This window comes from Haliotis rufescens, unplaced genomic scaffold, assembly GCF_023055435.1.
Source record: "Haliotis rufescens isolate VD_foot unplaced genomic scaffold, xgHalRufe1.0.p SCAF_3, whole genome shotgun sequence".
Classification (NCBI taxonomy): Eukaryota; Metazoa; Mollusca; class Gastropoda; order Lepetellida; family Haliotidae; genus Haliotis; species Haliotis rufescens.
In genome coordinates, this window is record NW_025964001.1 from 62,530,400 (window position 1) to 62,554,087 (window position 23,688).

The 23,688-nt window shown below is 42.6% G+C and overlaps 1 protein-coding gene across 1 annotated transcript; it reads left to right on the forward strand.

Annotated features, from left to right (window-relative positions):
* The first annotated feature begins 9,296 nt into the window (after positions 1-9,296).
* LOC124132427 (FMRFamide receptor-like) lies at positions 9,297-10,439 on the forward strand. Its single transcript, XM_046496338.2, has one exon. The coding sequence runs from the start codon at positions 9,297-9,299 to the stop codon at positions 10,437-10,439; it is 1,143 nt and encodes a 380-aa protein (XP_046352294.2).
* Positions 10,440-23,688: the final 13,249 nt, after the last annotated feature.

The following is a 23,688-nucleotide window of genomic DNA, read 5'->3' on the forward strand; positions in this document are numbered from 1 at the left end:
AGCCAAACGGCCTCTTAAACCAAACCAAAATCATGTAGAGCCTTTAGAATGCCATGCTTCCAGGTAGTATCGTAGGCCTTCTCAAGATCGAAAAAGACTGACACTACATGTTGTTTGTTTACAATAGCATTTTTCACAAAGGATTCTAATCGTACTAAATTGTCGATAGAACTTCGATTTTTTCGGAAACCACATTGCATATTTGAAATTAGATTATTGGTTTCCAGATACCAAATTAATCTGTTATTCACCATTCGTTCCATGGTTTTACACACGCAGCTTGTTAAGGATATATAGGTCGATACTAAATAATGTTAGAGACAAAATACTGCCTTGTGGGACACCCTGATCGTGATTAAAATGGTCAGACTGGGTTGAACCCACTCGGACTTGAAATTGTCTGTCCGTTAAAAACTGTGATATAAAATGAGCCAAACGGCCTCTTAAACCAAACCAAAATCATGTAGAGCCTTTAGAATGCCATGCTTCCAGGTAGTATCGTAGGCCTTCTCAAGATCGAAAAAGACTGACACTACATGTTGTTTGTTTACAATAGCATTTTTCACAAAGGATTCTAATCGTACTAAATTGTCGATAGAACTTCGATTTTTTCGGAAACCACATTGCATATTTGAAATTAGATTATTGGTTTCCAGATACCAAATTAATCTGTTATTCACCATTCGTTCCATGGTTTTACACACGCAGCTTGTTAAGGATATATAGGTCGATAGTTAGAGGGATCTGTATGATCCCGGCCAGGCTTTGGTATTGGAACTACAATGGCATTATGCCATGAAGGAGGAAAATTCCCAGATATCCATATTTGATCAAATATATCTAAAAGTGTCTCCAGACATGATTCAGGTAAATGTTTTAAAAGCTGGTAGTGTATGTTATCAGCTCCCGTTGCTGTGTCATGAGCTTGCCCAAGGGCGGTATGTAGCTCATGTAATGAGAAGACTTCATTATAGTCTTCACCATTATCAGAAGTGAAATTTACTTTTATCTTTTCCTGTTGTTTCGTAATTTCTTTAAACTCCGGGACATAATTAGACGTTGAAGAATGTTTTGCTAACGTTTCTCCAAGCTAATTTGCAATATCAGTTTTATCTGTTAATAACGTTTCACCTTCCTTAAGATGGTGAACAGATGATTTTGAACCTTTGCCTTTTATTTTTTGTATCATGTTCCACACCTTGGATATGGGCGTGCGGGAATTTATTTTGGAGACATAGTTCCTCCAAGACTGACGCTTATTTTGTTTAAAAGCATGTCGTGCCTTGGCATTTGTAATTCTAACCTTATTTAGATTATGGACTGTAGGATGGCGGCGGAAATTTACTTTACCGCTTTCTTCCTATATTTTCGTGCCTGTTTGCATTCGTTGTTAAACCATGGTTTACGAATATGTGGAATTGCAGAAGACTTTGGAATTGCTTCATCAGCAATTTTATTCAGCATGTCCGAAAACAACTGCAAAACACTTCAACATGTTGAAAAATGTCGGGTGTTAAATTTACAGTGGATAATAATTCATATAATGACCAATCAGCCTTTTTAAAATTCCGTGTTGTTAGTGGACGGTCAGTAGGGTTAACAGTTTTAAGGATGGTAGGGAAATGTCAGAAAGGCATCGAGCTCTGTCACGAACAATGCCTCGACTTGAGTTTAGAGTCTTGTGTGCTGAAACAGCGACCTCAACATTGGCAAACTGACTGATCGACAAGAGATTTAGAGATTGCTGTTTCTTCAGACACTTCACAAGAATAGAACCACTACGGAGACGCGTGACATTTTTCACTTCTCCACAATGTCCGTTAATAGCTCTGGAAATAGCAAACGGATTCAATTGTAAAGGTAGTTTGTCAGCAGCCTCGATCACCAGGAATCGGGCCCAGGAATCGTAGTTGTTGGGAATGTTCCAAGATTCATCATCTTCAAGATGTCTTTTTCTGTCGTTGCGAATTGAACCAGGTTGTTGGGTTGACATGGTGAAAGAAAAGTGTTTCAGCATACCTGCTCCCCACCCACCATCGAGTGTCAACAAGGACAGTGTTATGGCGCATCGGATTTCCAGCATGCAAACACCAGGGATACAGGGATGTTATACTCCAGCAAATATGACGTGAATAGCTATATTTGTCCACCAGATGTAGTGCCAGGCTGGCTCAGTCCATGACAAGAAAGTGGAGACATATATACTGAATAACAAAAGTTCCTGTGACATTGAATAAGATTTAACGCAAAGTTATGTTTTTTACCAAATCTGAAACAATTACTCCTGTAAGTGTTCAAATGGTCTAATTTGTTATACTGACTTCAGAAAATGCGTGATTTCATAAAAAACATGAACATGCCAAAATGTCAATTTACAAATCAATAGCGTGTGTGTCCACCTCTGGTTGCGATGCAAGTAACACATCTTCGTCTCATGGAATGGACCAGGAGTCGCACAAAGTCCTGTGGGATATCCGTCCATATCTGCTGGAGCATGTTTCGAAGTTCCTGGAGTGTCTGTGGAACACGTGGTTGACGTCGAAGGCGCCGATCCATCTCATCCCACATGTGATCGATTGGTGAGAGATCAAGGGAGCGAGCCGGCCAAGGGGTGACATTCACGTTGTTTTGTTGAAGGGAATCCGGAACAAGTCGAGCAATATGAGGCCGGGCGTTGTCATGTTGAAAGGTATTGCCTGGGCCATGACGACGCAAAAACGGTAGAACAACAGGGCCGATGATCTCGTCGCGGTAGCGCTGTCCATTGAGATTTCCCTCTACCACTATCAAACGGGTCCTCTGTCTTGCTGTAATCCCACCCCATACCATAACGCTGCCGCCCCCGAACCGATCTTCTTCCATGACACAATGATTGACGTCACGTTCACCTCGACGTCGGTACACTCGAACCCGTCCATCGCTGTGGCTGAGGTGAAAACGAGACTCGTCAGTGAATGATGGTTGTCCCCACTGCATGGCCGTCCAGCGTAGACGCTGTCTGCACCACTGTAGGCGTGCTTGGCGGTGGTTTCCTGTCAAAATGGGACGTCTGGTGGGTCTTCTGGCGACAATCCCTGCACATCTGAGGTGGCGACGTACGATTTGTGAAGATATTCGTCGAAGGCCAGGGATGCTTCTTGCAGTCACTGTTGCTGGCTGGAATCGATTTCGTAGGTGTGTTGTTCGAATCCAGTTGTCATGTCGATTATTGGTTACGCGTGGCCTGCCACTCCGAGGATGGTCTCTGACTGCATTCGTCTGTTGCCAACGTTGCAATAAACACCAAATGGTGTTTCTGTGGACGTTAAATTGTCTTGCAACATCACGTTGACTCGATCCTGGATCAAGCATTCCAATGGCTCGCAGACGCTCATTTTCGGGCAGGCGTTGCATTTCGTAATGTTGAATAATTGCGTAATTTTGTTGTTTTTCTGAGTGGTTGTTGTCAGCACCATGCTTAACAATGCATATGGAATCCCGTTAACGCACATGTTTTTATACCAATTCTTGGGTAGTGAAATGCATGGGGCTTGCATAAAAGTCAACTTTTGCATGGAATGCATGCTTTTCTGTAGCAGTTGCGTTTTTGTGACTTGATTCCATACATGTACTACAATATTGAAAACCAAACTTTACTTGTTTGAAAAATACACTAAAATATTGGTGTCACAGGAACTTTTGTTGTTGAGTATAGAATGCAGAGGTCAACATCACCAGATTGGCCCATGAGCCACCGCCTTCTGACGTAAGACTCTAGGCAATTTATTCCATCCAAAATTTTGAATTCATACAAGTAATGCATGACCAAGACCAAAATACACATTAAAATATAACACAGGTGTGCATATACAATATTAGTTGTATGCCAGGGCTTGGCATGACCAGCCGATTGATAAGACCGGGCCCATCCTACCACACGTCTAGGCGAAGTAAGGGTCGAAGTAGTGTGTTGGGCAAAGGAACCAGTGCCCTCAACTACCAGACTCCCGTCCTCCGCCGACTCAGGGACGCAACCCACGGCACACAGGTTGCCCAATTTGGTCGCCTTTTACGACAAGCAATGGGGTGCTGAGGACACATTCTACCCCGGGTCCACACGGGGGAAGAGATTAGCGTTACCCTCTAGCGTTGCTCTTCACGAGTGCCTGTTTTAATAAAATCCCCGGGATATTATAACATATTACATGGCATTTATGCCTGGGATATCATATACAATCCCGGGGATATTACAACATCCCTGTTTATGAGATTTAACCCGACTCAACAATAGGATGCACACCTCCCATGTGAATGTAAAACACATTGCGATGAATTAGTTGTAGCTAAGTTTTTTGTTTGTTTGTTGTTTAACGCCGCACTCAGCAATATTCCAGCTATGTGACGGCGGTCAGTAAATAATCGAGTATGGTGAGGTGAGGTGAAATTGGGTTTAACGTCGCGTCCAAGATTATTGCACTTATATAGCGACGTGCATGCACGTGTATGTGTGTGTGTGGCTGCTTGTACTAGTCCGGACTGATGCCGATTTATAGTGCTAGCTCACTGAGATACCATGCCGCAGTTTAACATGAAAACCCCACTCAGACACAGTATACTGACTCCGAGCCGACCAGTCCTTGTTTTAGCCCCTTAATGCCGAGCGCCAGACAGGGTAACAACAAGTACAATCTTTTAACGTCTTTTTGTATGACGCGGCCCGGGATCGAACCCTGGACCTTCCGCTCTCCGGGCGGACGCTCTACCACAAGACCACGGAGGCGGTCTCATCGAGTATGGACCAGACAATCCAGCGATTTACATCATGAGCATCGATCCACATAATTGGGATACGATGACATGCATCAACCAAGTCAGCGAACCTGACCACCCGATCCCGTTAGTCGCCTCTTACGACAAGCATGGGTTGCTGAAGACCTATTCTACCCCGGATCTTCACGGGTCTTGTAGCTCAGTATATACATGCAACGGGAGCGATATTTCTTAGGCATGGCAATGTCAAAACGTTTACTTTTACTCTAATACTTAACGTTTCATCAGCGACGTCCCATGTACATGTATGTAGGAGAAAGAACACAATTACCGAGGACAGACGAGTCCGGAAAGGTCCAGTGTTCTAACACTTCACTCCATGGGGCATCTGTTCTCTAACATCCCCGGTGTCTGGTGCTGGGCGGCCAAACAGGAAGTACAGAAAATTTACAGCCTGCTCACCATGGCCGTCTGATACTAGAAGACCAACCTGTAGGTTCCGTGACCAAATCATGGAAACAAAGGTTTGAAAGTGTTTTTGAGTTTCCTGATGTATACTGAACAATTTTGACTTGGGATGCCCGGTTGAAAATCCCGGGCATTTTGGGGAAGGGTCAACAAAGGTCAAACAGGGGTCAAAATTCAAAACTGTGTCGATATACATATCAAATTACTCGTCCACTCATAAGGAACCTAGAAATATTAGTTTGTTATACTTCCAACCTTAAATGGGGGAGCTGTGGCCAAATACGTTGAAAGGTCAACGCACTTTTGGCAGTCGGTGAAATTCACAAACACAGATAACATTGACCGATAGTCATGATTTTAGTGTCTAATAATATGTTTTCTGACATGACAAATTCAACCAAGCAACTTTTAAAAGTAAAATCGTCCAATGGAAAAGCTGTATATCGTGTAAACTTCAAATTAAAAAATTATTTGGATTGTGACGACAAAAGCACTGTGACGCCTTTGGCAAGGGTAATGGTAGTAGGCTCGGTCCTTGCTTTGTGTGTGTTTTCGACAGGTAGGGTCACTCAGAAACAGAGTGAAGGTTAGATTCCGTCCTGACAGGTGAGGGGTAGGTAACTCTGCATATGGACTTGTCACACATGTCGACTGGTCTCTTGCATGTAGAACAAAGTTGACGTATACAGCAGGGTGTCTTGCTTGTAGAACAGCGTTGACGTATACTGCCGGGTGTCTTGCATGTAGAACTTCGTTGACGAAGTATACACCAGTGTATCTTACATGTAGGACACCGTGTACGTATACAGAAGGGTATCTTGCTTGTAGGACAGCGTGTTCGTATACAGAAGGTCGCTTGCATATAGAACAGGGTGTACGTATACAGTCGGGTGTCTTGCATGTAGAACAGGGTGTACCTATACAGTCGGGTGTCTTGCTTGTAGAACAGCGTGTACGTATACAGCAGTGGTCTTGCTTGTAGAATAGCTTTTACGTATACAGCAGGGTGTCTTGTATGTAGGAAACCGTGTACGTATACAGAAGGGTGTCTTGCTTGTTGAACAGCGTTGACCTATACAGAAGGTGATTTGCTTATAGAACAGTGTTGACCTATACAGCCTGGTGTCTTTCTTGTAGTACAGCGTTGACCTATACAGAAGGGCGTCTTGCATGTAGAACAACGTTGACGTACATACAGACTAGTGTCTTGTTTGTAGAACAGCGTTGACCTATACAGCCGGGTGTCTTGCTTGTAGAACTGCGTTGACGTACAAACAGACTAGTGTCTTGCTTGTAGAACAGTGTTGACGTATACAGCCGGGTGTCTTGCTTGTAGAACAGCGTTGACGTATACAGAAGGGCGTCTTGCATGTAGAACAACGTTGACGTACATACAGAGTGGTGTCTTGCTTGTAGAACAGCGTTGACGTACATACAGACTGGTGTCTTGCTTGTAGAACTGCGTTGACGTACATACAGACTAGTGTCTTGCTTGTAGAACAGCGTTGACGTATACAGCCGGGTGTCTTGCTTGTAGAACTGCGTTGACGTACATACAGACTAGTGTCTTGCTTGTAGAACAGTGTTGACGTATACAGCCGGGTGTCTTGCTTGTAGAACTGCGTTGACGTACATACAGACTGGTGTCTTTCTTGTAGAACAGCGTTGACCTATACAGAAGGGCGTCTTGCATGTAGAACAACGTTGACGTACATACAGACTAGTGTCTTGCTTGTAGAACAGTGTTGACGTGTACAGCCGGGTGTCTTGCTTGGAGAACTGCGTTGACGTACATACAGACTAGTGTCTTGCTTGTAGAACAGTGTTGACGTATACAGCCGGGTGTCTTGCTTGTAGAACAGCGTTGACGTACATACAGACTGGTGTCTTGCTTGTAGAACTGCGTTGACGTACATACAGACTAGTGTCTTGCTTGTAGAACAGGGTTGACGTATACAGCCGGGTGTCTTGCTTGTAGAACTGCGTTGACGTACATACAGACTAGTGTCTTGCTTGTAGAACAGCGTTGACCTATACAGCCGGGTGTCTTGCTTGTAGAACTGCGTTGACGTACAAACAGACTAGTGTCTTGCTTGTAGAACAGTGTTGACGTATACAGCCGGGTGTCTTGCTTGTAGAACAGCGTTGACGTACATACAGACTGGTGTCTTGCTTGTAGAACTGCGTTGACGTACATGCAGACTAGTGTCTTGCTTGTAGAACAGTGTTGACGTATACAGCCGGGTGTCTTGCTTGTAGAACTGCGTTGACGTACATACAGACTGGTGTCTTGCTTGTAGAACAGCGTTGACCTATACAGACTAGTGTCTTGCTTGTAGAACTGCGTGTACGTATACAGAAGGGTGTCTTGCACGTAGAACGGCGTTGACGTACATACAGACTGGTGTCTTGCATGTAGAACTACGTTGACGTATACAGAAGAGTGTCTTGCATGTAGAACAGCGTGTACGTATACAGAAGGGTGTCTTGCTTGTAGAACGGCGTTGACGTATACTGCAGTGTGTCTTGCATGTAGAACAGCGTGTTCGTATACAGAATGGTGTCTTGCATGTAGAACGGCGTTGACGTACGCACAGACTGGTGTCTTGCTTGTAGAACTGCGTTGACGTATACAGAAGAGTGTCTTGCATGTAGAACAGCGTTGACCTATACAGCCGGGCATCTTGCATGTAGAACAGCGTGTACGTATACAGAAGGGTGTCTTGCTTGTAGAACAGCGTTGACCTATACAGCCGCGCGTCTTGCAGGTAGAACGGCGTTGACGTATACAGACGGGTTTCTTGCACGTAGAACAGCGTTGACGTATACAACAGGGTGTCATGCATGTTGAAGAAACATCGATAAATCCCAGTAGCACACCGTCCCGCATTCCACTAAAAATCGATTTAATAGCGATTTTTTTCCACAAAAATAGTTCAGTTGACTCGAAAGTTTTATTTGTTACGTTGAATGTCAACGTTTCGGATTGCAAACAGAAGAGATGAAAGGATTTTTTAATTGTCTCACTTTTACGTATTTATGTATTTACTGACGTACAGTTTTTATTAAGCAGGATTGTTTGTTTTATTGGAACTTTATAACAATCAAATTTGTAGACTTTGTCTCGTAACGATTTACGCAGAAAAATGGCTTGTAAATTGTCAGTTGATAACCTTGTCATTCGCTACATATACACTTGCTGGAACAGTGCATTGATGAGCATCGATAGTGTGTAAAGGCGGAATATAATTTATATGTGAAAAAAGAAAACGATTATAAACAGTTTATGGTTATTAATACATTATATTCGCAAATGATTTCCTTCATTAGTACTTTCCGATATTGTAGTGAGTGAGTATGGTTTTACGCCGCTTTTAGCAATATTCCAGCAATATCACGGCGGGTCCGATATTGTAGTCCATTCATTAACGAGACATAAGTGGCTTTCTATAATGAGGTTAAATGAAGAAGTGAATGTCCATTTGGTTAGCTCACCTTGGCCAAGAGGTCACATTAGTCGGTCATCATCAGGTTAGCCACGCGACAGACCAATAACTTTTTTTATAACGAACACGCTTATACCGAACTGACGGACATAACGAACTTTTTTGGGTCCCGTCGATTTTCTGTATGTAGGGTGTATATGTGCCTATAAGGAACTACGTTTATAATGAACTAAAATTAGTGGTCTATTTTAGTTCGTTATAACCGTAGTTTACTGTAAAAAACATAAACACATTTTTTTTTAAAGTATTGACTTGCCTGAATATTTCCACAAACGCTACGGAATTTGTTCATATTGCTGATCAGGTGAGCTACAGTACCTCGGAACGCCTACCGCTTTCTATTTGACTTAGGAATCTCAGACCGACAACAAAGAACGTGACGGTACATTAAAGATTGTCCATATACATGTCATGCTATGCTACCCGTGAAGTGTGCAGTGTTTAGATAAGGCACTGAGAGAGCTGAAGGGAGCATCAATTGACCAGTGGATCTGTGGCCATCGTAGGTACTGACGGTGACTTGAAGATTCGCCTGCGGGTAAAGGAGGGCGTCAAGAATACATGACAGCGAACATGGCAGTGAACACGACAGTGAACATGACAGAATATGTGAACGCCTCCGTCCCTTCAACAACATCTTCGCCATTGGGGGTGGCAAATGTATCCGAGATGACTGCCTTATTCGTGACTAATGGGACCAACGACGATAACGGAACCGGTGTCATATGGTTGGCGAATTATTGGTCCAGTTTTGTAGAAAGACCAACATCTCAACAATCTACGTCAGCTGGTGTCTGGATTCGTCTTGTCGGCCTACCACCTGTCATGCTCCTTGGAATTGTTGGAAACATTCTGGCTATATTGGTCATGTCCCGGCCGGCGATGAGACGCCATTCTTTCAGCTCCTACCTGTTGCTGTTGGGAGTCTGTGATACCATATCTCTCCTCGTCCGGTTACTCTTCTGGGTCAACTTATTTCTGGAGTTTCAAGGGTCGCCTGTGCTCATCACTTTCACAAACCTCCCCGCCTGCATCATCAGTGAATATTTCATCACCGTCAACACTGTCGTCTGCTCCTGGGCTGTCGTCTGCATCACATACGAGCGGGTAATTATAGTGATCTTTCCTTTGACTGGTACCAAGTTGTGCAAGCCATTTATCTCCCGCAGGGTCGTCGTCCTGCTCATCCTGTTCCCCCTCCTGTTGATGTCCTACATTCCCTTCAACACGAAGTACCTACCAAACCTTGGTTGCGTCATGCGCTACATTCCAGACATGATGATCCATTACGTCATGGCCACGACGTTCGTAACCATGCTCCCCCTAGCTCTCATCCTCTTTGGAAATGCTGTCATAATAATACAACTAAAACGTCAAAACAAAGCAATAACCGGAACCGGAAACCGCGAAGACAAAGTCAGCCGGGTAACTACCATGTTGGTGACGGTGTCCTTGACCTTCTTCATTCTTGTTTTGCCGAACGCGCTGATGGCGTTGTTGCTCGCCCTCCGGTCTGATTGGGGTTTTCTCCGTGTAGCTGTGGATCCTGCCGCCTTCCTTTGGGATCTCAACTTCGCCATTAACTTCTACCTTTACGTCATCACCGGTGACAACGTGAGAACCGAGGCGAGGGAGATGTTCTCATGCATTAAGGCAATGTCTAACACTGGAACTACACCTGCGCTACAGCGAGACGGTACCGTGGCACGAAAGTAAGACGAGTGGTGTTGTGTGACAATCCTATTGACGCTGATATGTTATCAGAAGCCCTTAATCCTCAATGTTACATAGATCTTTATATCTCAAGCCTTTTAGAGTTAATTATCGTGGATGAGCTGATACGTGATGCTAGGATACATAACTATTTGTTACCCCTATTTGTTAGTGCAACAGTATCAATGTTCATATGAGCTGTGACAGCTTTTCTATCTTTAAAACTGGTTATGATAAAAACTACTACACATGGAACATATTTGCTGAAGAAAAAAGCTCTTGGTGGCATTTCGAAACAGAGTGACATAGTTCTTCGCTTTTTATGACGGATGAACTTCGGATTCATTGATATATTAAGGAAGAGAATTCATACGTCAGCTTCCAGTTGAGTTGGCAGATAACGGTGAGGATTATAATGAAGTATTTTCCATTCATGAGCTCCAAACCGCCCTTGGGCAAGCTCACGATACTGCTTCGGGGCCTGATAATATTCATTATCAGCTCCTTAAACATTTACCTGAATCGTGTTTAGAAACTATGCTAAATATCTTTGACAATATTTGGACTTCTGGAAATTTTCCATCATCATGGCGAAATGCTACTGTCATTCCTATACCTAAGCCTGGTCGTGATCATACTGATCCCTCGAATTATAGACCAATATCCCTCACTAGCTGTGTTTGTAAGACTATGGAACGTATGATAAATAATCGTTTAGTTTGGTACTTGGAAACCAACAATCTCATTACTAACATTCAATGTGGTTTCCGCAAAAATCGTAGTACTGTCGAACACTTAGTCCGTTTAGAATCTTTTATTAAAAATTCCATAATAAATAAACAACATGCTGTATCAATATTTTTCGATCTCGAAAAAGCGTATGATACTACATGGAAGTATGGTATTTTAAAAGATCTACATGATTTTGGTTTAAGGGGCCGTTTGCCTCTATTTATATCTCAGTTTTTAAAAAATAGACAATTTCAAGTTCGTGTGGGTTCAACCCTGTCTGACCATTACAATCAGGATCAGGGTGTCCCACAAGGCAGTATCTTGTCTGTAACATTGTTCAGCATAAAGATAAACAGTTTGTCGAAGGTTTTAAACGATTCACTTGATGGATCATTATTTGTGGATGATTTTAATGTTTCTTGTCGTGGTAAAAACATCCATACCATTGAAAGACAACTTCAATTGTGTTTAAACAAAATCAATAAATGGTGTCTGGAAAATGGCTTTAAATTTTCAAAAGCCAAGACCAACTGCATTCATTTTTGCAGAAAGTATAAGCCACATAAGGACCCTGATTTAGTTTTGGATGGTGCTCCTATCAAAGTTGTCAAAGAGGCCAAGTTTCTTGGTCTTATTTTTGACCATCACTTGACGTTTCTGCCACATATAAATTATTTAAAAACTAAATGCCTGAAGGCTCTTGATATCATAAAAGTAATTTCAAACGCAAAATGGGGAGGGGATCAGAAAACCCTCCTCCAATTGTACAGAGCCCTCATCCGCTCTAAACTTGATTACGGCTCCATCGTCTATGGTGGAGCATGTAAAAGCAATTTGAAAAAACTGGATTCTGTTCATCATCAGGGCCTGAGGATTTGCCTTGGAGCCTTTCGAACTTCTCCAATTCATAGTTTGTATGTGGAGGCTGATGAGCCTTCACTTAAACAACGTCGCATTAAATTATCTTTACAATACGTTTCTAAATTACGTTTTTTGAATTCCAATCCAGCCTATGACTGTGTTTTTAACCCTCTTTATGAAGACCTATATAATAAAAAATCATCACTCACTCCACCCCTTGGACTAAGAATACAATCGTCTATTTTGGCTGCTCAAATAAATCTCGAAAATAAAGCCCCCACCCAACTTTTGACTTCCCCTCCATGGCAGTTAGTGAAACCAGAGGTGGATCTAACCTTAACTAAATTTAAAAAATCTGAAACCAATCAACTAATTTTTCAACAAGAGTATAATCAGTTAAGAAACAAATATAATACTTATCAATCTATATTTACCGACGGATCAAAGGATGGTGACGCAGTTTCCAGCGCCACCATCATTGGATCCAGGACAATATCATCTAGAATACCAGATAACTGTTCCATTTTTACAGCCGAGTCAAACGCCATATTAACAGCACTAAAATACATTCGTAAACAATCAAAGCATAAACAATTTATTATATTTTCCGACTCTCTTTCCTGTCTTCAGGCAATTACAAATCAATCTACAAAACATCCACTTTTAATCGAAATACTTGAATTATATAATGAACTTGCCACTGGCCAATGCGACATCGTTTTTTCCTGGTTACCAAGCCATGTTGGCATCAAAGGTAACACAATGGCCGACGCTGCTGCTAAAGCTGCACTCAACAAATCTGTGACACCACTTCTTGTTCCATACACTGATTACAGGCCTGTGATTGAATCATATATACGAGATCTGATGCAACAGAAGTGGGACACCCAAGTAGGTATCAATAAATTACATGACATTAAACCAAATATCGGTTACACCTACTTGGGTTGTCAGTCCAGATTTGAAGAGGTCATTTTACGACGATGTCGTATTGGCCATTCGCGTTACACCAATGAATAGCTATTGAAAGGTGAGGATCCTCCGTTTTGCATCCCTTGTGGTGAAAAAATCACGGTAAAGCATGTCCTGCTTGACTGTGTTGATTTTTCCATCACAAGGGATAACTATTTCAAGGTTAATTCTATGAAGGATCTTTTTAACACTATTAATTCTCATTTAATTATTGGCTTTTTAAAAGAAATAGAGTTGTTCAGTAAATTTTGTTAATTAGCTTTGTATATATTAAATGAATTTTAGCATTAGTGGAATAAATAAATCTCTGTGATTGATCGTGGCTGTATCCTCAAAGGGGGTTAAAGTAGTGTAAAATCATTGTCCCCCTGAGAGGGTATCGTAAGTCCATATCATTCAAAGTATGTTTTTCCAACTACAGTTTTAATCGTAGAATATGTGTTCTTTTAATTTGGCTAAATTTGTCAATAATTGCCAACACCTGAAGGGATGATGTAAATCCGGCTGGGGTCCATGCAGGTAGCAAAAGTACTGTAAGTCCCCATGGACCCTAGCATGGTGATCTACCTTCAGTTGTTGGCGATCTATAGCCCGTTTTTATAATGTATTGTTATGTATAGTGCTATTGATTTTATTATTACATACTAGTTTTAAATTTATTGCTGTGATAAGTCTAGTTGTTTTACTGTCCCTCGTTGGCAGGTTTTTACAATCGTTTCAATATATGTATTCTATTTAACTATTGATAGTCACGATATGGCTGAAATATTGCCGATGTGACTTAAAATTTTAACTCACTCACTCACTCACTCCAGTTGAGTTAGGGGGCACGGGTGGCCCAATCATCTAAGGCGCCGCGATTCGCTGTGCAGAGTTACGTCCCCTGGGCACGCCAGAAACCTATGATTGTGGGTTCGAATCCCGGTTCGCTCCGATTATGTTTCTAGGTTTGTCAGCACCATACCCGTGCTCGTGGGTTTCACCGAAGTGGTAAACGTCTGAGACCTGCATCACTTCGGGCTTTCCTCCCACATTAAGCTGACACACCGCGATATTACTGGAATACTGTTAAAAGCGGCGTTAAACACAACTCACTCACTCACTCCAGTTGAGTTGGCTTCCATTTCTCCGTTGCTAGTCACCTATCACCATATCCGTTCTCGTGGGTTTCACCGAAGTGGTAAACGTCTGAGACCTGCATCACTTCGGGCTTTCCTCCCACATTAAGCTGACACCCCGCGATATAACTGGAAAACTGTTAAAAGCGGCGTTAAACCCAACTCACTCACTCACTCATATAATCCGAAAATGTTCATCATAGTAATAAATTGACATCCTTAAATTCTCACTAAATGTATCACTTCTAAATGTCATTCAATGTCATTAATGTAATGGTTAGATGATTTCTGATTTATGAAACGTATTCATAACATTGACCTAGTTTGATAAAAAAAATCACGCATATTCAGAAGTTCAAATGTAATGCAGTCAGTTTTACCAAGTTCATGCTCATGGCGCTACGTACGTTGAAGCAGGTTATGCTACAGCAAGGACGATGTCCAGGCTGGGGGCGAGGGGTGTTGAATTTAGACTGAATAGTGTTGCTTGAAAAGGTGGGTCTCTAGATGTGACTTGAAGGATGGGAGTGATGGTGAGAGTTTAAGTTCTGTTGGTAGATTGTTCCAAAGTATTGAAGCATAGGATTCGAAAGATCTGTGACCAAGTTTTCAAGAGGTGAGGTGAGGTGAAATGGGGTTTAACGTCGCGTCCAAGATTATTGCACTTATATAGCGACGTGCATGCACGTGTGTGTGTGTGTGTGTGTGTGTGTGTGTGTGGCTGCTTGTACTAGTCCGGACTGATGCCGATTTATAGTGCTAGCTCACTGAGATACTATGCCGCAGTTTAACCACTCAGACACAGTATACTGACTCCGAGCCGACCAGTCCTTGTTTTAGCCCCTTAATGCCGAGCGCAAGACAGGGTTACAACAAGTACCACCTTTTAACGTCTTTTGGTATGACGCGGCTGGGGATCGAACCCCGGACCTTCCGCTCTCCGGGCGGACGCTAGTTTTCAAGAGGGTTTCTGGAACTTGCAACATAATATATTTATGATTGTTGACTAATCTTGTCAAACGACATGGCTATCGTGAATCTCAAGCCCCGACAAAAACAAAAGTAGCTAGTTTCACGAGTAGCACAAGTGCAAGACGGAGTGAGGTTATTGCACTGTTGAACAGTATTGCAGCTCTACTATGGCGTGTTGGCTTGATGTGGCAGTTATGCAGGTCTTACCACTTTGATGAAACTCACGAGCACGGGTATATGGTACATGGTATATGGTTGTTGTTTTTTTGTCTTTTTCGTTGTTGTATAACGCCGCACTCATCAATATTCCTGGTATATCACGGCGGTCTGTAAATAATCGAGTCTGGACCAGACAATCCAGTGACTGATAGCATGATCATCGATCTACGCAATTGGGATACAATGACATGCATCAGCCGAGTCAGCGAGCCTGATCGCCGATCTCGTTAGCCGCCATTTTGCTTAAAGCATAAATCAAGTGATATGAGAGATGAAATCTGATTGGTCAGTAGGAGGGACATAGAAGGGATATAACTCGTAATAGCCACTGGTGGTGCTGCGATCGAGCCTGTAAATTCCAGCCTCGTTCGGCAAGGGTGAAAAAAATGGACTTTTAAGGTCAGTTAACTCCCTTGTCTCGGGATGATGAATTTAGACATGTAGCTAATGTATTCTTATGTGTATTGTAGTCTAACTGCAACACAGCAAGATGAAGTCATGAATGAACATCGATACATTTAAACTTGCCAGAAAACCGACCGTGGCGCCCAAAGTTCCATGCATCTTTCGTCCCGCTCAGATACGTACAATTGTTTGAAGTCTGTATTATGTTGAGATCTGGCCCTGTGAAATATTCCTGCATATTTGTATAATAAATAAGAGTGGTACGGGTAAACATCCATATGTTGTAAAGTAGATATAGCGCGGCTTTGTTCTCGTGGATGAGGTGCTATCTTGATGTCAAGATGTATTGCCATTCGTTACACCTCGCTTTCCATCAGCTGTAATAGCACAGTAATACCGTGGTTGAAATATATGGAGGATATTTTATGACTTGCGTGAAATATCATGTTTCCCTCATCGAGTGACGGGGCGAAAGGAGATATTTTCACGAGTGGCGTATATACTTTTTGTGTAGTTGTCTACAGGAAAACAAAAATATTTCACGAGAAAAGTGAAACCTTGAAACCACCGTTAATCTCATTAAAATCATATCTTAGTTCCAAGATCTGATAATAATGAGTCTGGATAATAGTGAGTTAAGCATACAGATGTTGCTAAATCTCAGCCAGTCATTAACGCACAAACATTTGCTTTGTTAGCCAATCAATTGCAAAGGTGCCTCGTGTGATATGTGTATTGAAAGTTGAATGTCATGTAAATGCAGCATTAGAGGTTTGTACGACTGGACCCGTGTATAATATGTTAATCCAATGCATATTTGTGATCTAGTTTTACACTTGCATAAAACGTTTGCATTGTAATACATGCATTTCTTGTATCTTTACAGTACATAGTAAGAGTTGTATCGCATTGTAACTTTGGCACAAATAAAATATTTAGTATCAGTTTGTGAATTTGTGTTTCGTTGCTACAGTCGTACTATCAGTATGCAGAAGGAGGATGTTGGTGGCTGCTCAGAGAGTAGGGGAGGGGGACGGGTGGGGGTCGCGTTTGGGTACTGTATCGTCCATCTTCTCGAGACAAGGAAGGGAGCAAACTGACTGAAAAAGTCCAGTTTCCATCCATGTCGAACCAGGCTCCAATTATGGAGTTATATTTTGGCTCGACTAACGAGTTTCTGCATTCATCATATAATGGGTAGGTTTCTCGGCAGGATAAAGCCAACGGATAAAAACGATATCCGTTGGGGTCATATGCGGATAGAGATGCAAATATCAAAGGTCAAGTAGGGACTACTTTCACTGTTTATAAACAAACATGGCGTCGCCCTTGTCATTCGGGGATCGAGTCAGAATTAACCATCGGGAATCTGGATAAACTACAGGGATAATTGCTATCATTATCAAAAGAACAGTCTAATATACTGAAAATCTGTGTCTAACTGTGACGTAGCTAAGGCATTTTATAAGTTTTGTCAACTTTGGAGATATAAATTTCGAAACAATTTGGCGAGGGCACGAGGCCTAGCCAAGCGGGATCAGTAGCCATATCTGTGCTTGTAGACCTCTGCGGCTTGAAACCTCCTCCACAAATTAAAATAGTTGGATTTGGCGGAAATATGTTTGAATTGATTACCTTGTTTCGTTTTGTCGCTGTGTGTACATCTGACTACACTTCTTATTGTAATGACAGGACAGACCGACTGTCAACAACGTCTGACCGTGGCCGTGACGTCTCATAGACTAGGGTTAGAGTAGCTTCCCTTTGACAAAGGGCAGTTACTCTAGCGGACAGACCGATGGATTGCCGCGAAAGGCAATAAAAAACAATTGTTGTTTTGCGTATATGTTGCTTCGCCAGTGTATAAGAAACAGATTTCAGTTGGAACTATATTGGCTACTGTCACTGTCCGACTGACACATCACTTACCCTGTGACGTAATAAATATTAATGCGCGCATTCCAGGAAAACTCGCAATGTTTCGGTAATGTTTGTGAGAGAGGGAAAGCGATTTTGAAGCACAGAATTAAAGAATGACATCATATGATAAAGAGGTTATCACGCTTGTGTGTTTGGGGATGGTAAATATCCTGTATTAGGAATAAACACTATGTATTTAGCTCGCCAAGGCTCGCTAAATACAATGTTTATTCCTAATGCAGGATATTTACCATCCCCAAACACACTCGCGTGATAACCTCTATATCCAATCAAAATCGCGGAACGACATCGACTTCCGGTTCGTAAACAACATGGACTTCAACGTGCAGATTTCGGTCGACTGCAGGATTTGCAAAGCATGTGTACCGTCAACTGGGCGTCGACAGATATTTTCCAAATCTTTTCATGTTTTTAATCTAGTTGCTAACGTGATTTGATGCACTTCGCGAGGTAAGACCCGTTTTATTACAATATATATCTTGATCGTCGATCAGATCTTGACTAGGCGCCGCCATTTTTCTTGAACCAAATGCATGTGATATGAGAGGTGGAATCTGATTGGTCAATAGGTGGGGCACAGACGGGACATGACTCTTAATAGCAACTAGTGGCGCTACTGTCGAGCCTGTAAATTCCAGCCTAGTTCGGCAATGGAGGAGTCAGTTAACTCCCTTGCCTCGGGAAGATGCGGAGCATCCCGAGCTACGTTACCTTTACATAATACTGCAGCGGACGAGCGATATCGCATCACTGTAAATCGTCCGATCCCTCCACATATAATTCGTACAACAACGGGCGATTTGGATAAAAAGAGCTTTTAATAATTTTAGAAGGTAGCTGTCAGATTGTATGTGCAAAGGATCAGTTTAAAAGTTAAATTTTGGATAATGAAACTAACTGTTTACGTTTAACGACAATCCCCAAAACATACTCAAAAATCTTCTTGTGGAAATGTTAACATACATTTTCAAATAGGAAAACAGAAATAATCGCGCCAATAAACAACTTCAGCAGATGGAACACCAACTCATGGCGAGACACCAGAAATGATCTGCATGCATTGTACCCTTGTTGAGAATCGAACCCGGACCTTCGTTGTGACGAGTGAACGTATTTAACCACATGCCTAAACCATCGCCCCTTAACAACAACGAGGGTGAGATTAAAGTTTACCCAACATAAACATCCGTTCTCATCGATAGCGATAACAGTAATGGCATATTAAATTACAGGACCCATAACCCGCATGGAACATCCATCGTCACACATTTCATGCTGTCATTTTGATCACCCAGCACCGCTATCTTAGTCATCGAACGATTCTTACTGACCAATCAATAATACGTGCTTTTACACATGTGGATTGGAACAGACAGTGATTGGCTTCCGGGGCCGGCGAATGCAGTCCGTGAAATACCATCCTATCTCGGCACCAGCCACCCGATATATGGTTATATCCTATTTCCGTTCTCCGTGGTACCCGAGTTCCACATGCAGTTACACGTGATGATAAAAGAATAGCGACACCCACACAACTCTTCAAAGCCAACACTCCCGGGGACGATCTTATAGCGTTCGGTGCAGAAACATTAGTAGTGGATTATGTCTTGTCATTGGTGAAGACTTGAAGTCGCAGTAGCAGTAGAAGTAGTAGTAGTGGTAGTAGAAGTAGTAGTAGTAGTTTTGTTTGTTTGTTTGTTGTTTTACGCCGTACTCAGCAATATTCAAGCTATATAACGACGGTCTGTAAATAATCGAGTCTGGATCAGACAATCCAGTGATTGACATCATGCCGGAGTGAGTGAGTGAGTTGGGTTTAACGCCGCTTTTAACATTATTCCACTTATATCACGGCGTGTCAGCTTAATGTGGAAGGAAAGCCCGATATGATGCAGGTCTAAGACGTTTACCACTTCGATGAAACCCACGAGCACGGGTATGGTGCTGACAAACCTAGAAATATAATTGGGGCGAACCGGGATTCGAACCCACAATCATAGGTTTCTGGCGTGCCCAAGGGACGCAACTCTGCACAGCGAATCGCGGCGCCTTAGACGACTGGGCCACCCGTGTCCCCGATTGACATCATGAGCATCGATCCACGTAATTGGGATCGATGACATGTATCAACCAAGGCAGCGAGCCTGACCGCCCGATCCCGTTAGTCGCCTTTTACGACAAGCATAGTCGCCTTTTACGGCAAGCATGGGTTGCTGAAGACCTATTCCACCCCGGATCTTCACGGGTCTTGTAGTAGTAGTAGTAGTAGTAGTATTAGTAGTAGTAGTAGTAGCAGCAGCAGTTGTAATGGTAGCAGTATAGTAGCACACACACACACACACACACACACACACACACCACACCACACCACACCACACCACACCCTCAAATAAAAACAAAAACTGACAAAACACAAAAAAAACACGCATAAAAACACTTTACAGAATGGGCAAACAAATAACATCATCCACTGTTCAGTTTGAGTGCGAGTTTGATTCAGTCTCATTATAATCAGACCTTAGTTCTCGCTACCGCTAAATAAAGATCTGAAGAAATCCCATTAGGGTAACTGGGCAACGAACTGACCAGACGTTTATCGTCAGTTTACTCACTTGCCTTGGCATGACGGTGTAAGATTGTCAGTTCGACATGGGCATGAGTTTGTGGTGCAATAAAACTTGCATATTAATAATATATTGCGCGGACATGAAATATGATCGTGTGGCTATAGAATAGGTGCACCGAGTTTTCATGCGACGATACAATACACGATAGGTTTTTACTGTATCGATACAAGACGATACACTTGCTGAAATCTATTACTTAATACTCAGTAATTTTATCAGTCAACTATCTCAAAATGTGTTTAAGCGTTGGTTCGTCACGCCGAAAACCTTGGTTCTTTACCCCACATGGTTACAAGTTCATGTGAAACCCGTTCTTGGTCTCCCCGCCCTGACATAGGTCAAACGCTGCTAAAAGCGACGTTCGCGATATTCACACACTCAGAATAGATATGGCCAAATTGGATTTTATATCAGTGGGGTTGCACTCCTTTCGAATTACATCGACTTAAAAGACTCGTATCAAGTCTACATTAGATACATTGACCGAGCCTTTGAGTGAGTGAGTATGGTTTTACGCCGCTTTGAGCAATATTACAGCGATATCACGACAGGGGACACCGGAAAATTGTACCCATGTGGGGAATTGAACCCCGGTCTTCGGCGTGACGAGCAAACGCTTTAGCCACTAGGCTACCCCACCCCCTCCTGAGCCTTTGAGACGTAACGACCATTTCCAGCTCGTGCCAATACTGATTTGTTTTCTTTGAGTGGTTTCCCGTTCAGAAAGGACAAACTTGTTTGTGTGTTGTTTAAGCTATCAGCAATATCCAATCTCTATTAGGACGACCTGCAAATAATCGAGTCTTGGTCAGACAGTACAGTGACTGACATCATGAACATCGATCCACACATGCGATGACATGCATCAACCAAGTCACCAAGATCCTGACCATCCGATTCATTTAGAAGCCTGTATCGACCGGCGTGGACTGATTGGGACCTATTTAACTCGGAATTCCCACGGGTACCAATGAAGACGAACAGCATGTCAATTGGTCAACTGAAGATAAATGACGTGTCAATTGGTCCGCTGAAGACAAACAAAGTGTCAGTTGGTCCACTGAAGACAAAGTGTCGGTTGGTCCACTGAAGATACACAACATGTCAGTTGGTCCACTGAAGATAAACAACCTTTCAGTTGGTCCCCTGAAGACAAACAACCTGTTGGTTGATCCACTGAAGACAAACAAAGTGTCAGTTGGTCCACTGAAGACAAACAACATGTCACTTGGTCCACTGAAGACAAACAACATGTCACTTGGTTCACTGACGACAAACAACATGTCACTTGGTTCACTGACGACAAACAACATGTCACTTGGTCCACTGAAGACAAACAACATGTCACTTGGTCCACTGAAGACAAACAACATGTCACTTGGTCCGCTGAAGACAAACGACATGTCACTTGGTCAAATGAAGACAAACAACATGTCACTTGGTCCACTGAAGACAAACAACTTGTTGATTTGTCCACTGATGCTAAACAAAGTGTCAGTTGGTCCACTGAAGACAAACAACATATCAATTGGTACCCTGAAGATAAACAACATGTCAATTGGTCCACTGAAGACTAACGGTGTGTCAGTTGGTCCACTGATAACAAACGGTGTGTCAGTTGGTCCACTGAAGACTAACGGTGTGTCAATTGGTCCACTGAAGACTAACGGTGTGTCAGTTGGTCAAATGAAGACTAACGGTGTGTCAATTGGTCCACTGAAGACTAACGGCGTGTCAGTTGGTCCAATGAAGACTAACGGTGTGTCAATTTGTCCACTGAAGACTAACGATGTGTCAGTTGGTCCAATGAAGACTAACGGTGTGTCAGTTGGTCCACTGAAAACAAACAACTTGTTGGTTGGTCCACTGAAGCCAAACAAAGTGTCAGTTGGTCCACTGAAGACAAACTACATGTCAATTGGTCCACTGAAGACAGACAACATGTCAATTGGTCCACTGAAAACTGACGGTGGGTCAGTTGGTCCACCGAAGACTAACAGTGTGTCAGATGGCCACTGAAGACAAACAACATGTCAGATGGTCCACTGAAGACAAACAACATGTCAATTGGTCCACTGAAGACAAAACAAGGTGAAATACCATTTCCAGGTCGACTGAAATACCTCTTCTTATCGGAACTACTTTCAGTGTTTGACACTATTATTTGCACTCTAAGACATGAGCTGTGAGAAATACATCATGTTTATCTCATCTCGAGACCTGAAAAAGTTGACATTTTCACTCGTAGCTGTGATACTTACGAAAATATCAATGTCGTCAGGTCACTCGGTGAGAAAGACATATTATTTGACAATAACAGCTATTTATCCTCAATTATTAAATCGAACCGTACTTGCCTTGGTGGCAGTATGGCAGTAAGTGTACAACTAACAGGGTCGTCTCGTGCACTATAGGTAAGTTCCCGGAACCAATCACCAGACACTTCACATTAATCAACAACCGTGTATGCACACAGTTAATGGCCCGGAAGTGAGAGCTAGCAACTAACAATGTCAACATCTGTCCGAATAGACAACACTTGACACACAACTTGGGAGATCGATCTACACTGTTATATATCGGTGATTAGAGTGCATTAAAAGGAATATCTAATTGATTTGACGGCAGTTTGTATGCGGTACCTCTGAGATGGATAATGGTAGGCATTAGTCTGTAGCCAAGATTTATCTATTTTTACTTCGGCAATCGGGTGATATCGTTGACGGATGCTCTTGCTGTCAAGCACCGCTTTGCCCGCTTCTGTGCCAACAAACGTGATTCACAGACCAACCCATCTTCCCGAGGCAAGGTTGTTAACTGACTTTAAAAGTCCAGTTTCCACCCTTGCCGAACATGGCTGGAATTCCTTGGCTCGATCGTAGCGCCACCAGTGGCTGTGACAAATTAAGTCCCTTCTATGTCCCTCCTATGGACCAATCAGATTCCACCTCTCGTATCACTTGCATTTGCTTCAAACAAAATGGCGGCGCCCAGTCAAGAGATCTGATCGATAATCAAGATCGATATTGGCAGAAAACGGGTCTTACATCGCGAAGTACATCAAAACACGTGAGCACCTTGATTAAAAACTTGAAAAGATTCCGAAAATATCTGTTGACAACGAGTTGGCAGTGCACATGCTGTGCAAATCCTACAATCGACCGAAATCTGCACGACAGTTGACGAACCGGATTTCGATTTCGGTGCGCGATTTTGATTGGACTATGCATAGACTCATTAGTCCAGCCAAAATCTAACTCCATAATACCAGCCTTGTTCGGCAAGGGTGGAAACTGGACTTTTATAGTCAGTGAACTCTCTTGCCTCGGGAAGATCAGATGAGATGCTTTCGTCTGTAAAATTAAATCTGCAATGTTTTCATCTTTAATCTGCATGTAACACAAT